The sequence below is a fragment of the Strix uralensis genome, chromosome 1 (genome assembly GCF_047716275.1).
Source record: "Strix uralensis isolate ZFMK-TIS-50842 chromosome 1, bStrUra1, whole genome shotgun sequence".
In the NCBI taxonomy this organism is placed as follows: Eukaryota; Metazoa; Chordata; class Aves; order Strigiformes; family Strigidae; genus Strix; species Strix uralensis.
The window spans coordinates 146,123,671-146,139,359 of record NC_133972.1 but is presented as its reverse complement, the minus strand read 5'-3'; the positions used below and the strand labels follow the sequence as shown (position 1 = coordinate 146,139,359).

General features: G+C 33.7%; 1 protein-coding gene and 1 long non-coding RNA gene across 2 annotated transcripts in view; both read left to right on the top strand.

Annotated features, from left to right (window-relative positions):
• The window catches only part of LOC141949933 (uncharacterized), a 730,729-nt gene that overhangs the window by 325,482 nt on the left and 389,558 nt on the right, over nucleotides 1–15,689 (top strand). The window lies entirely within an intron of this gene.
• Nucleotides 1–15,689, top strand: part of MMP16 (matrix metallopeptidase 16) — a 186,691-nt gene that overhangs the window by 91,515 nt on the left and 79,487 nt on the right. The window contains exon 3 of the mRNA XM_074884091.1: nucleotides 6,821–6,943. Within this exon, the coding sequence (XP_074740192.1) occupies nucleotides 6,821–6,943 (123 nt within the window). The remainder of the gene's footprint in view (nucleotides 1–6,820; nucleotides 6,944–15,689) is intronic.

The window sequence follows — 15,689 nt, the reverse complement described above, 5'->3', positions numbered from 1 at the left end:
ATTTACCCACCCCAGCCTGATGTGTCATCTTTCATTATTCTTTTTTTGTAAAGTAACTGACATGAATGATTTTTCTATCATTTAGAGTTTAGGCAAGAGGCTACCCAAAATGCTGGCAGGATTGGAAAAATCATTTTATTCCACTGGCACATGCATTATTGCATTGAAAAGCAATAAAGCAAAGCAGATTTTGGGGCTGCCCTAAGGGGAGGTGGGTTGATCACACATCCCTTAGTTTAGGAAGTTAAAGGACCTTAGAACATGCAGTGCAATAGCAGTAAATGCCTAGTGAGCGAGCCATGCTCAAAAGTATGTTTATGATCCTATCTGCAGGGTGGAGAGACTTAGGCTCTTTATACAGCTTCAGTGACTGATCCTTGAGGAGAAGGTGCTGCTATGCCAGTCACTAGTAGCCTTTTAAAGACACATTAGTGGCAGCTTTGTAAGAGGCAATATATTTCACTAAAAGAAAAATCATATGTTCACAGCAGTACAGAGAAGTTAATTGATAACTTAAGGAAAAGCAGGGGACATCTCTTAGTTTAGAGTATCAGCTAGCGAGTTGAAAAGAACCAAACCAAACCAAAACTTTAATTGCAAAGGGAAGTGGTTCATGTTTGCTAAACTGGGCATGTTGGCCAGCATGTCAGCAAGGTCGTCTTCACTTCTTTTGCTATGTAAGAGACAAAGGAATCAATCTATGCAGCAGTCCAAAACATTAATTTTACAATCTGGTAGATATTCAGCCTTCCAAACCTTTTGATGCATGAGTTTCTTCCACACAGATATATTAAAGCATGGCAATTCTTAGGTACATAAAACTCATGCTGGTTGAATTCTGCATTTACTTATACATTTGGAGTTGCATTAACTTGAGTCAAGTTGGGAACAAAACTGATTCTTAAAGACTTGTCATATCTGCATTGGTGATGAAAAAAAAAATAAACTCATTAAACTAAACTGTGGCCTTGTGGCCTTAAGTTACCATCAATTAACACCACTGAATATTCTTGGGAGAGATGACTATATAAAAAAGGATAAATATTTTTTTTTTTTAATTTTTTGTTCAATTGTAAATGTATGAAATAATTTTCACTTTCATCTGCACAGAAGTATATATACTCATTTGGTCAGAAATATGTGACAGTTTACCATTTGTTTCTCTGTGATTAATATGTTAAAATCACAAACAGTGCTGGGATTACAAAACAAAGAGTACAGCAGGAATCTCATAAAAGTAATATGTTCTCATCTTGTGCATGAGGATTTACCTGCTTCTCTAGCAGTCTTGAGGAGAGATTATGATGTGCCTCTTTGTCTTCAGAAGGACAAACAATTGAAAGAAGTTATAGCAGTAACTTGATAGGAACCAACTTTGGGGATATTAACAGAGAAATTAAGTCCTGCAGCATCATGATCAAAAGTCTCCTGGGGGGATTTTGTTGCTCTGAAAAAAAAGATAATCCCTCAATGAGTATTTCGTTATGCATAAATATGTACAATGTTCATCTTCCCCCTACTACTCATTTATTACTCACTTGTTTTTGCTGTATTTTTAAATTTGTTTCCCAAGTGTCTTGAAATGCATGATCCATGCTTATTGCTGGGGATAAGGAAGAGTGAATGGCAGAAAGAGACATCACACTAATGGTGTAAAAATATGAGGGACATTCTGAATACAAGTATCATGACAGTAGCAAACCCAATGAAAATACCCAGTGACATTTGCATGGGGTGCCACAGTATTTTCTGTGATTCATTGATATATTACCAAACACATTCAATGATTCATTAAAATGGAGACTTCTGAAAATGGACCAACTGTTGGCATCCTGGTCTTTCACAACCCTAAACCAAACGTACTAAGTAGAAAAAGACCAGTTGTTGTCTTTTCTTAAAACTGCTATACAAGTTTATTTCCAAAACATGTTTTGCAGTTTAAAGGGGTACATTACAAACTTCTTGGTATACAGATAGAATGGATGTGTATAGGATGCTGACTAAATCTATACAATATTAACAACACATTTGTTTTATTTTAATGTCATCCTTTACAAATAAATGGCAAATGTACTTATTTTAATGCTCAGATGAACTTCTAACCAAGTTTACTTCAAAATTTATAATTAAGATGTAATCAGATTTATATGTGATCTCTACTGTTTATATATTAATTATCAGTAATAGAGTAAGAGTGAATAGTAAATTTTTGAGCTGTTGAAATTGACTCAGTGGTCTATTTTATTAGTAAATATTTTTGTACAAAAGCTATACATAAGGTCTTGTACCATCAGGAAACATTCAGTGAGAAGCCTTGCAGACAAATCCTCATCAGTAACATGGGTGAAATACAGTATCTTATATCAATCGTTGACAGCTCCCTATTAGAGGAGTATCAGTGAAGTTCTGTAATAGTGGAGTACAGTAGGGAAGAGTAAAGATGTTTACAAAACATATCTATCCTCACAAGAAGTTTAAGGGTACCATTCTGTAGTTTTCTTAAGTAAATGTCTATAGTTTTTCCAGCCACTAAGTCAAGTTGCACTGTCAAGTTGGACTCTCCCTTTAATTTTTCTTTTTTGCTATAACTCTGCCAAAAAAAACCCCAAACCCAATCACCACCAACAAAAACATTATACAGCCTAAGCAGCAGTTTTGATTAGGGATAAATGAGGGGGGGGGCATTTAACCAAAGGTAGTTTTTTTAATGTTTTGATTCCACATTAGACCAGTAGTTTTTTCTGAAGGCTTAAGAAACTGAGAAAGCAGAGATTCTTCCTCTTAACCCCCAAAGAACAAAATAAGGTTAGGCAACTGGCTTGAGTTATGAGAAGTTCAGTTTCAGCTCTCTCTCTGCTGGAAGAGCATTACAGTTTTGCTGCATATTTTTGTTTTAATCTTTTCAGATTTTCTGTTAGTCCAAACTGTTTTAATTCTCTTGACATATGTAGCTCCTCAAGATTCAAACTAATGGAGCTAAAAGAGGAATTTGATGTGACATAGTCTACAGATAGAGTACATTAGTCACAATTAAGCCTCTTTATTGAGTACTGATAAAATGTTATTAATTTTGAGGGCCTGCTGCATAAAACATTTCTACAAGTTCAGAACCAAACAGATTAAAGAGAGGCAAAGTATTAAAATATTACCAGTATTCACCTTTTTTAAATGAAAAACAATTATTTCAAAAAAATTAAACTCCAATCATAATTGATTGCATTATATTAAAAGCGGGTATATTTGGAAGAAAATAGAAATTAATGTTTTATTTGTCAACTCCCCCCCAGATGGAAGAACATATTACACACCAAGTATCCCCAAATGTCATGAGCATTAATAGTTACTTCTGAGAAGTCTTTCTTCAAGTCAGTGTGAGAACAATTACTGTTTAAAATACTATTTTTAACATAATAAAAAACAAAAAAGGAAAATTTACATGCCAGAAGTTGTTGCCGTTTTGCCTCATTTCTGTGCTAGAAAGTCTGAACTCCAATACTAACCGTGTAATAATTTTTTTAAAATTCTGACTCTAAACTTAGCTCAGCTAAGATCTAGGTGATAGATTTGGTGATAGTCCAACTCTTCAGCAGCAAATTGCATCTTTCCTTAAATTTTACATGAGGATAATTTTGTGAACCACCGTCCCAGTCCTCAGGTAAGAACATTAGTGAGCCAGACAGCCGGACAACATGGAACATTCCCTGCCCAGCCAAACCAATAAGAATACAAGCATAATGTTCTTGATAGGTACATGCCATTTCAAAATCAGTGCAAGAACAAATTGTGACTGCTTGAATATCATAACATGTTATTTTGGGCTATGTTTTTTTTGCTAAAAATGGATTGTCAGTAGTTCTAGTAAGATAATACAATGTTGAATTTTGAATCCATGTTACCTAGTGTTCTTGACTTTTTGTATTAAAGCTTAAGTGTAAAACATTTTATGCTAACATTATTTTCTGTAAGAGTATTGAACCTTTGACATAACTTGAAGATTATTTCAATAACAGCTTTGAAGATTAATTTTTAAATTCACAACTTGGAATATTTACACTTATCTGCCCTTGGTTTGCCAGTGAGCAAACTCTGTTATTAAAATAGGTGTCCATCAGTTAAGCTAAATTTAAACTTTTTTTGGGGGGGAGGACTAATTCAATTGATTTAGTTATTGCCCTTGAAACAACACAACTATAAGTGATATATTATGTATTTTATGCAAGACCTTGACATTTTTGTACAGTATTTCTAACAAAACATAATAGTTATTTGTTTTTGCTTTATTCCTTGCTTCTTTCTTTTGATGTAGTGATATCACCTTAAGGTGAGAACACTGATCTTTTGTTACATATGTCTTTTTCTGCAATGTGTGTGTGCAGTTTCAACAGCATAATTTAAATATACCCTGTCATTAAAATGCATGGTAACTGCATGCTGATCTAACATGCACTGCGAAAAAGTATTACTGACAACGTGTCTAAAAGTTTTCTGAGAGCTGAGCCAATTTTAATCTCATTTGCTGAAGTGTAAATATGATATCATTTTACCAAGAATAGAACTGCCCTTTGGTCTGTAACTCAGATCTGCTTCTTTCCTTCATTTTCTTTTCTTATGAGAACAAATTAAACTTTTCAATAATATTTCATCTCAGAAGTCGCTAACGTCTACTTTGTTGAACTGACACTTCTTTTAAAAAAACAGGAAACTGAAGTAAAGTTGCAGGGTGTTTCAGCAAATACTGGTGGGTAAAGTTTTATAGATTTTGGAGTATTGTCTTTGCAGACACTAGGGAAAGAAGATTGTCTTACTTGCAAATACAAATAATAGTAAAGTGGTTTATGTTTTACGCATACTTTGTAATTATTCTGACTAGAAATTAGAGCAAATCATTCTGTGTTTCTTACTTGAAACAGGTAGCTATGAACTCAGTGTCTTCAGTTCAGACAGTCCAATTTGTAAGTTTTGGCTTCCCAACTTGTACTACTTGATGGATGTGTCACCCATCAGAGTTTTTGCAGGCACTTCTATAGTCTTTATCAGTGCAAGTGGGGTGCAGTGCCATCTTGGTATTATCACCAAAATTTTGTATTTTCCCACAGGCTGGTGACTTAACTCCTATAGTTTACTATATGTCCATAGCTACAGCATATATGAAGTATTGTAAGTCTGGCTGTGCTTTTAAACCTCTACACGTGAATATATGAAAATGTGTGTGCCTGATTTCGACTGGATTAGCCCATTTCTAAAAATGCATTCAGTATGCAATATGTTCTTTCTTGTATTAGTAGGTGTAAAACTTACAATGCAAATCTCATTCCTTGAGTACAGAACTGAAAAATCAATGATTTCTTTAGATTGTATAGTTTTTATACACACAACACACACACACATTCTCTACTCCTTTGTACTGCAAATATTCCATGTTTTCTTTTGGGCAAAACAAGATGGTTTTCTTCATTTTGTATATATTGCACTAAGAATATCTACCGGAAAAGATGAAAGATGGTTGGCTGGTTGTTTTCTTGAGTTTCTGATACCAGTGCATGTATTAAAAGGAGTCTACATTCTCAGATGACATTTCAAATGACTTTTCTGTCATCCAGTCATAGATACCTACAACTTCTGTGTGTATATTTATTTATGAAACAATGCTTAAATGCCAGTTTAATGGTCAGAAATTTATTCATGCAAGACTGAATACAGGGTATGACTACTCTTGTGGTAAGTACCATTGGAAAACTATAGCTTTTACATCAGTAATTTTTTGGCATGATAGAAATAAAGTCAAATGAACTGGAAAAATAACAGAGGAGATTCGTCTTTTACTTATTCAGTGAATGTCTTTAATCTTCCTGTTGATAAATTATTCTGCAGCTATGCAGCTCATGTGAAATAATTTCAGCTTTTTGTTCACTTTTACTCAAACTAAATAATCTCTTATACTACAAGTGAGAAATAGTTCAATGATACTGCTGTTGAATTCATGCTTTTGAATTAGATATTATCTTAATTTTGACATATTTGGAATGATGTCAGATTTGAAGTTTTTGAAATATTTGAAAACATGGAAATATTGTAGGCCACTCTAAAAATTGAGCACTTCTGTGGAAAGTGTGGTGCTGCTGCAATGGTCATTTTTGTTGTCTGTGATTTAGACCTTTTCAGCCTGATTTTTTGCAGACCATTAAATATTCTTAAGCAGAATTCTTGAGTTAAATATCTCCACTAGGAGTTTACAGTTAAAAGGAGATACTCTTCACTGTGTGGAAAGAGAGTCAGGTAAAAGAACTAAATAGTATCATAAAGTTAGCAGTTTCAGTATCTTGAATTAAGAAAAATCTGGCAGTTCGCTGGGCTCTTTGATTAAAAGAACTCAAGGCTTGTTTAAATATTATGACAATGAGACAAAAGAGGAGAATCACAGAATACAAAAAATAATTAGGAACTAATGATTTGACTAAATCTTAACTTCACCTTCACCAAGCAAGCTAGTAATACACATCACCATTACCTTGAATGAGTCAAAATAAATTATTGACTGTGAAAGACTTGTCCAGTTGTGAAGTCTTTGTTCAGAGGTTGTAGCAAAAAAAACCCTAGGAAAAATAACAGCAAAGAAGTTGGTTTCTGAATGTCATGGGTTGCAATGAAGTTCCACAAACTATACATCTGATAATTCTTCCTTTTGTTAGTCATTGTTACATGTAGACACAAAATTGATAGTACTGTAACATCAAAAAAGTATGATGTTTTTATTAGTTGGGTGCAATGGTTATGACTTTTCTTTCATGTTGCTTTAACTGTGTGGTGCTGTTTCTTGCAGCTGGATGAAGAAGCCTCGATGTGGTGTGCCTGATCAAACAAGAGGCAGCTCCAAATTTAACATTCGTCGGAAACGCTACGCATTAACAGGACAGAAATGGCAACACAAACATATCACTTACAGGTACCAAAGATATTCATATAGATATATAAATGTCACTAGTAGTGCTGACTTTTAATTTAAAGTAAATATAAACTTCTGAAATAGTTTTCAATATTTTTAGAAGTTTATTATTAATATGTGATACAAAAATGCTGATTTGGATACCTCTTGGATAAGTATGTATGTTCTACACAATAACCAAATTAATTTCTTGGATTAAAATTGCATGCATTTAGTAACCAGTAAATTCTCTGAAGCTTTCAGCATTGATTTAACACCCAATCCTTAACCTTACCTTTCAACCCTCTTGGCAGCTTCTCAGGGAACATTGCTCTGAAACTAGGAATGCTGTAATGAAACACAGATCTCAAATTTAAGTATGTAAAATAGGCTATTGAAAGGAGTTAATGTCTACAAAATGTAGGTGCCTACAGGTCTGTTCTAAGTGCAAATGAATTAGATTATAATTTGGTGAGTCACTGACCCAAAGATTTCCTGCCTACATGATGATGGTCATAGGGGTATGTGTGGGGGCGTACATCTGTATAACTCTTCGGTCTGGCATGTATGTTGCCTACTGTCAAAACTGATCTTTGCAGCGAAAGTTAGATTAAAACTGTGTACTTGCTAGACCTCTGTCAACCAAAGTGTCATGTATATAACACAAAATCCATAATTTGTCAGCAAACCAAGGATTCCAATACAGCCTGTTTGAAAATTTACACAGCCTCATCAAGATTCCTGTAATATGTAACAAGGGTAAGTTCTGAGGGATAAAACAGTTTTCAAATTCATTAACTGATGTCATTATTCATGAACCCATATAAGTATTTAAATTCATAACATCTAATGGTCATATAGACTGTTCATAGCACAAGTGAAGAGATAATTTTATTAGTAACTCTGTGTCAATACTATGGCTCATGTCTGAATTGGAGAATTCTATTTTAAGACATTACACACTGATATAACTTCAAGCAATAGACTGAGACTGACTGCCTTGATATTAGTATCTTGCATTGACTGGAGTGCTTTATTGTTAACATAAATGTAGTGCATTTGGTTAGAATGCCCATCTGCAGCACTTTACATTTATATGCATTTTAAAATTTAAATGTAGTGTGTGTGCACACATATGACAAGGCACGCATGGTCTCCTACAGATGTGTGTGGTTTTCTATTGCTCTGATTTGTACAGAATCTGATTCTCTATTTCATTATAGGATTTTTTACAACAGTCTAAATCCTACCACTTGTATGTCTTCTGTACTGTCACCCAAGGCATTAATCATAACAACAGACGAGGGTACCCACTATTAAACTATGTGGCAACTACCTAGTAATCTTTCTCACTTTTAAGAATTTATAGCAATTCTTTACCTCCTGCCTTCTCTCTTGTAAAATGTTCACTCTCTCACTTTGACAAGACCTCCAGTCAAACACAGCTTTGAAGTGAATAAGCCTATTTTTTTGGTAGTGAATCACAGACCAAAAGATATTTAAAGTAGAAAATCAAAATTTTATTAGAATAAATAATACAATATTAATCTTTCTGAATTAAAACATAACTCAAAGCAAATAAGAACAAAAAAAGAAATAAAATTCTTTACACACTTCTCACCCAGCAATTCCCTGCTTACAGGCTTAATACCAGTTAACTGAATTACATTTTAAGTTGCTTTGTTCCCTAAACTTTTGATCCTATCTCTAGCATCACTTGTCTGCTCCATTCTTCTCAGTGCCACTTCTCAGTCTCTTGATAACCTTCAGGTTTCCAGCTGCGTTCTGTGTCTTCCTGGACAGTTGAACCTTGTAATATGAAGTGTGCCTGCTAAGCAAGCTTAGTAAATCCTACAAAGAGGGAGAGATTTCTCCCTCATTTCAGTGTCTGCTACCTCTTCCACTTTTCTGGAAAACAAAACCAAAATCCCACAAAAAAACCACCCCCAAGACCAACCCCCTCAACCTCCCCCCCGCCCTCCCCCTAAACAGAACAGAACCACAGACTAAATAACAAAAAAGATACCATCCATCACAGTTATCTTATCACAGGACTGCACTCACCAGCTTTTCTGAACAGGAAGAGTAATAGCAAAAAAAGTATTTTGTGGACATACCCATCATGTTAAAAAGAGACCAACAGATGAGCAGAACATGGACCTTAACAGCAGTTAATGGGTTTTCCTAAAATATTTGGGGGTCTGTTTTGCCAAGGATTTTGATTGGAATAGAGTAAGACAAGCTTTTCAAATTTGCTTCTTTGTTGCTTATTTCAAGAAAATATTTAATATAATACTGTAAATGTATAAACTCTTGTTGGACTCTGTGAAAACCATGTGGATGTGGAATTCTTCTTTGCATGCATCACTGTCAAACAGGTGCAGTTCCTGTGCTGAAGGGAGCCCTTTGAAAGAGATCAAAAGCTATATTTACCACTTACTATCTGTCTGGCTACTTGGTCTTAGAATATATCTTCAGATGCTCTATTTAAATTAAATAATTATCACTTCAGGCAAAACATCAAGACATTATAAATGGAACAATAGAATTGAGATCACATATAAATGCATTTTAAACTATGTCTACTTATATTTTCACTCTAGCATTTTCTGTCTGTCACTTATTTTTTCCCCAAGAATTGCTCCTAGCACCTGTTAAATTTAAAGTAATTAATGTTGTTCAGACTATATTTCCTCTTAGATTGTCCCTGTAATCATGGGTAAGAGGATCAAAACAGATACACATGAAACTTGTAATATTATTTTTACATCTCCATATTTTCAATTTATAATTTTTCAAGCTGAAACAGTTCCCCAAAATTTCAAGATGGAGCTTCAGAGGAAGTGACTTACTATTATAATTTACATTAATTATGTCCTTTTTGGCTACATAGTACATTTTGGACTTAGGTTATAATTACTCTTAGAAAATAATGTATATGCAGACAGTATCAAAATGCAGATTTACAGTATTGGGAACATCAGCATGGAATGGGCATTGTGCTGCATTAATTACACTTTCTCTCCCACTGGGAATGCAGCTTTCTGCTTATTTGAACTGGTGATTGGGGTGTTTGTTAGAATTTCTGTTTCTAATTAAATTACACAACAATATTACTTACTGTATCTTTTCTGTCTGGTATATTTCATGTCAGTATACATTCTAAACATTATTAGTACTTATGTTATATACTGGCATGTCTTTTACAAAGAAAGAAACAGAAAGTGATTGTTTGACCCTTTTTATGAGCCAGAAGAGTGTACTAGTGAAGGAGAATATCTAAAGTATATGAAAATTATAGCCCCATTACAGAACAAACTACAAAGATCTTAATAATATGGTCTTGATTCTTCCTTAATGTTTTAGACTATATCAGGTTACACAACATCTCTGAACATTATATAGAGTCAGAGAAGAAATCTATGAAACCTATTAACGGATTTTTTTTTTTTAAGGGGCTGTTTACAAAGACACTTATGAATCTCTCTCAAAAGGACTCTCTCTCTCCTAAAGACTAAAGGGACAGGTTGCTATGATTCCTGACACTATGCTATGATTCCTGACACTAAACATTAGCTTTTTGTAGTAAGCATGGATGCTCAGTTAGATGCTAATTAAGGCTCTGTTAAACATTCTTTTGTCATTATAATTGCATGTCCTACCAACTTTCCATCAAAAATAATATAAAAAATGCAATTCTAGTTAACTTGATTATACACAGGAAAGTTACCAGTATCTATCTACCTGATATCTGCTAGTGCCATTAATGCTAGTTTAATTTTTAAGAATCTGAATAAAATGGAATACTTCAGTTTCTGAGTGTTGATTTAAGCATATTTATCCCTGTGTTAAAGCTTGGTGCTTTCCCAAAGACTAATTTAATAAAGATAATGCTTGCCCTTTTCTTAACTATGTTAGCAGAGTTATATACCTTAGTATTTCTAACCTCTGAACAGAAGGGGGGAGGACATGTAAAATATACCTAATAAAAGGGGATTAAATTACTGTGGTGATTCTAAACTTTATGCAATGAAAAAAGTCTAGAGCACTGTAATTGTGAGAGAGGATTACTACGTAACAATCAATAAAGCCAATTAGTGATGCTCTCCCACAGTGTAATTAACAAAAAAATGTTCTTCACTATATGTAGTTTTGGTGTCAGTCTTTTTCATGTAAAATTTTAATATTGAAGAATATCAGTTCTCATTTCTTTAGCACTTACCTACTTCAGCAGTCCTGAAATAATTGAATATTTGAATATAAATATTCTATAATTGTAAATGCTTATGTTGCATTTTATTAATTTTAAATTAGTTGTAAATTATGAATTATAGAATATCTTTCCTATAAAAACATTTATCTGTCAAGTATTTTGTTAATCTTGGTTTTGTATCTTGGAAATCTCATTTTTGTCATTTTTGTCACTTTTCATCTCCTTTTAATGAATTACGGGGAGAATATTGTCGCTGAAACTGAAGAAGCAAGAGAATTATAAATTATTTCCAACATGGCAGCAGTAGGTTGACTTTCAGTGTGATCACAGAACAAGAAAATCAAAAGCAATAGTTCTGACTTTAATGGTCAGCTGGTTTAATCAACTGGAGCAGGAGCTATATGAACTGAGACCACATTTTACATGAGAAACATTCTTAGGTTATAGCTACAAAGAGTTAGCAACGTGAGACTGGAAAGGAGTTGAAGCTAAGAAAACCCACATCAGTGAGAGATTAATGAAGCAACTTGATAGAAAGTATCTCTAGAGAAATGATGGTGTTAAATGAAATATACCTTTGACCAGAAGTAATCTATTAATTTCAATATAAGTAACAGTGGGATTAAAAAAAAAAAAAAAAAAAAAAAAAGAAAGAAAAGCTTTAGTTCAGTTTAGGTTTGATATATAGCAACGACAATGAGAAGGCAGTTTCACAAGATATTAAAATTTAAGCTATGTTTCAATTCATTTTAATCTTTAGTGTTTCATATCAAATACAGATCTATAATTGGCTTACTTCAAACAGATTACTGACTGCATCTTTCTACCTACTCAGTTGAATTTCTTGCTCTTTTATCTTCTGTGTCCTTTCTTTCTTGAGAATGGGGTTTCTAATTTGTGACTTTGCACCAAGAAAATCTTGGAATGTTTGAGAGAAATGGCACTGTAGAAATATTTTCCCCATTTATATTTAATTGATATATCTATGTTCTCAAAAAAAAATCATCTTGCATCATTATAATTACCATTGCATAAATTATAATTCTAAAAGCACTCATTAGTATCCAGTCTAATCAGCACAGCAGGGTAGTAAGATATTGTTAATCTTGTACTCTGGATTTAATGCACAAATGAGCATAGAACCAATTTAAAAACACTATTTATTATATGCAGTGGAGAATAGAAGTATCAAAGTCTACAGGCCATGAAGAAGTCTATCACTGAGTTATTACAACTCTTATGGAGGCCATTACTGCTAAGGTAAGCAGTAATAATAAGCTTTATGCATTTCGAGCTTTGTCTAGCCTTTGCTGAACTGCCTCTTGGGTCTAACTTGGGTCAGAAGAGTTGATTTTATATACAGAATTTAAGCAATTTCTGTGAAAAATATAACAAGCTGTTCTAATAACAGCTCAGGAATTAAAAAAGGAAATAGTGAAATTTAATGGCAAATATGTGCTACTTAATGTACTAAATTTAAATTTCAGATGACTGATTTTGCATAGCCAAGTGAGGTATATCCTGACACCTTGCAAGGCTCCTGAAGCTGTTGCAGCCAAAAATGTGTCACTGAAACATGGATAATTTTTGAGGATATTTTGGGGAAGGGGGGGGAGGGGAGGGTAAACCAAAAGCTTTTCCAAAATCAATAGGACTTAGACTTTCAGAATAACAGTCTCCAAAACAAGACTCTTCAGACATCTGTAGAAATAGTAAAGCAGTGTGAAAAGTGCATATCACTGGTGAAATCTTATTCTTCTTGTGCAAGACATGGATTTAAGAGCTATAATGCCTAAAGCAATTACCAGGTTGACAACCATATTTGCATCAAACAGCAATAATAACCACAAAATACTCAATTGATACATGGCTGTGGTTGTCTAAGAATAAGAGCTTTCAAAATTTATACAAAGCATCACTCAGTTTACTATTTTTTAAAAAATGACATTGAAGTAAATGTTTCATCTTATAGATCATCTTTTGCTCACTAAAATATTTTCCCTTTGGAAGGAATTGTGAGTATGTTCTTCAGCCTCTTTATAAGGTTTCGCTGCTGATCTGGCCGACGTCAGCATTGGGTCTTTCTTTTGAACACCTTTTCTGTGAAATGATCACTAGACTTGGAGGCCAGGAAAGTAATACTTAGGAAATATTCTTTCCTTATTGTGATGGCCTTTGTCTTACTACACTGCCACCTTGCAATAGGAGTGGTTTTGAGTTGGCATGTCCTCCACTTATTTTTATTTGAGCTCCATTATCTGGACATGTTGAGTGTAAGATATCCAGTTCCTCTTTTTGTGTTACCACTGACAGTTACCACTGTTTCAGGTGACTGCTGGCTTTAAGATGTAGAGCCAAGCATAATAGGAAAAGGGTTCATATAAGAATTTGTTTGCTATTGCCATGATATGTCTAAACTGAAGACTTCTAAGAGATGAGTCCTAGAATCTCTGGTAGTTGATACATTGTATGGATTGATCTTCTTACTGTACTTCCCCTTTGGAGGTTATATGATTGACACCATGAAAGAAATGTAAAATAACTTGGTTTTCATACATCCACACTGGTGAATTATTCTAAGCAAAGTTCCCAGCTAGACAAGTTCCATATCTGTGCTACACACAGTATTGGAATTCGCCCTTTTAGGACTGAACATGGCTTGTATTAAACACATTAAAAAGGGACAATAATTTTCTGGAAATACTCTTATATTGGAATAACTACTGATTTATTTAATTTCTTTTAGAAGCTACATTTTTCAGTATAATCTCACCCTCTCCAGAAGGTTGTTTTGGAAGTCAGAAATCTGTCTTGTTTTAATACAGAATGTATGCTTTGAAAAATTATTCTTCTTGACAATGAATCCTGAGATGTAGGATGCTATTTCAAAAGTAATTCAATAGCTAAATCCCCTGGAAAAGGTCTCCCATCATAGGTAATCACCCCTAGCTAATGTGTGTGAAACTAGCACAATGGCTCAATTTTTCATTTGTAATCAATGACTAAAACTTAATTCTGTGCACTGAAAAAGCAAGAAAATGTAAAGTGATAAGGTTTAAAACATGAGTCAAACCCTTTTAGACCAAGTAATAAATCAATTTCCAGAAATACAAAGTTACAACTCACTTTTATCCATTTCCTCATATCATATGTAAGAGTATAAAACCATCCTTTTGCTCTGTTTACGTAACCCCAAAGTGTGATTTTGACCCATTATTAAGACTCTCAAATACAAAACAATAAAAAAACCAAACTGTCTTTCAAATGAACTTTTCTTACATCAAAATATCAGTTTTGCTAGACATATTCTATTTCCTATGAAAGCTGTTGATTCACTTGCTGTATTCATTATACATAGCAAATAACAGAGGCTCTGATCCTTTAATGAGCTGTGCTTGAGAAAATTTATGTGCTTTAGAGAGCACACTGCAGGACTGACTAAGAGAAAATTCATCAGCTTTGTAAGCAGTATTCTTAGCATAGCAACAGGTTAACTGTTGTCAAGTTTTTAGTAGTGGCAATGTAAGTGTGCCTTAGTGAGGTGTTTTGATTTGGTGCCACATGAAACTCTGGTTGTAAAATACTGTACATTTTCAAGGGGCAGAGGATGAATAGTTTATGAACTTGCTAACTAAAACATCTCAAAAAAGTAATTCACAGCAGAGAGAATTTTCACAGAGGGATTCTGCAGGGACTAATAGTTCATCCAGTGCATCCAATATTTTTTTTAATCACCTGAAAATCAACACACCACTGAACATAAAATTAGGGCATCATGAAAATAATTTGAATCATGTGACATTTACAACCTATAGGGTAAGAATATGCCTACACATCAGAGGACTGTTTCTCTCTGACAAGAAGATCAGTACAGTTGTACTTTGTAGTTCTGACAGAGTCAGTGTTAAGTGAACATTGCAAAATTGGAGTGAGTTCAATAAAAATCACAGAAAATATTTAATAAACTGGAGAAAATGTCTTATAATAAGAGATGTAAAGAATTCAAACTTTTAATTTCAAAGAGACAACAAAAAGGTAATGACTTTGCAGTGCAGAAATGTCTTCTAAATATCTTTTTTTAGGAGGAAAAAATGTTCTTAAAGCTCATGTATGTGAAAAAGAAAGGCAGAACAAGAACCAATGTTACAAGCCAGACAAATAAGAGAATAGGCACAAGTATGTAATAACTGGTTAAATCATCTTTGGAACAAAAGATCAAGGGGAGCAGTGGATTCTCTACAGCATACTGTCTTCTAATCTGTCTTGATATCTCTTTGGAAGATACATGCTAGCTAAAAAGAAATAATGTTTTGGTTAGACTAGCATTATTGGACTCAATACAAGAATATTTTGAGTGGAAGTCAAAATAGGTAACTATGTTTTCTACATGAACCTATGAACAAAATAGTATACATGTAGACATCAAATCTATAAAATTATACTTGAAGGATTTCTTTCCATTTATATAAGCTTACAATATAATCAAGCACATTTAATGCACCAATCTAATCAACCACTCCAGGTTTATTCATGGAAAAATTTTTGTTATCCATT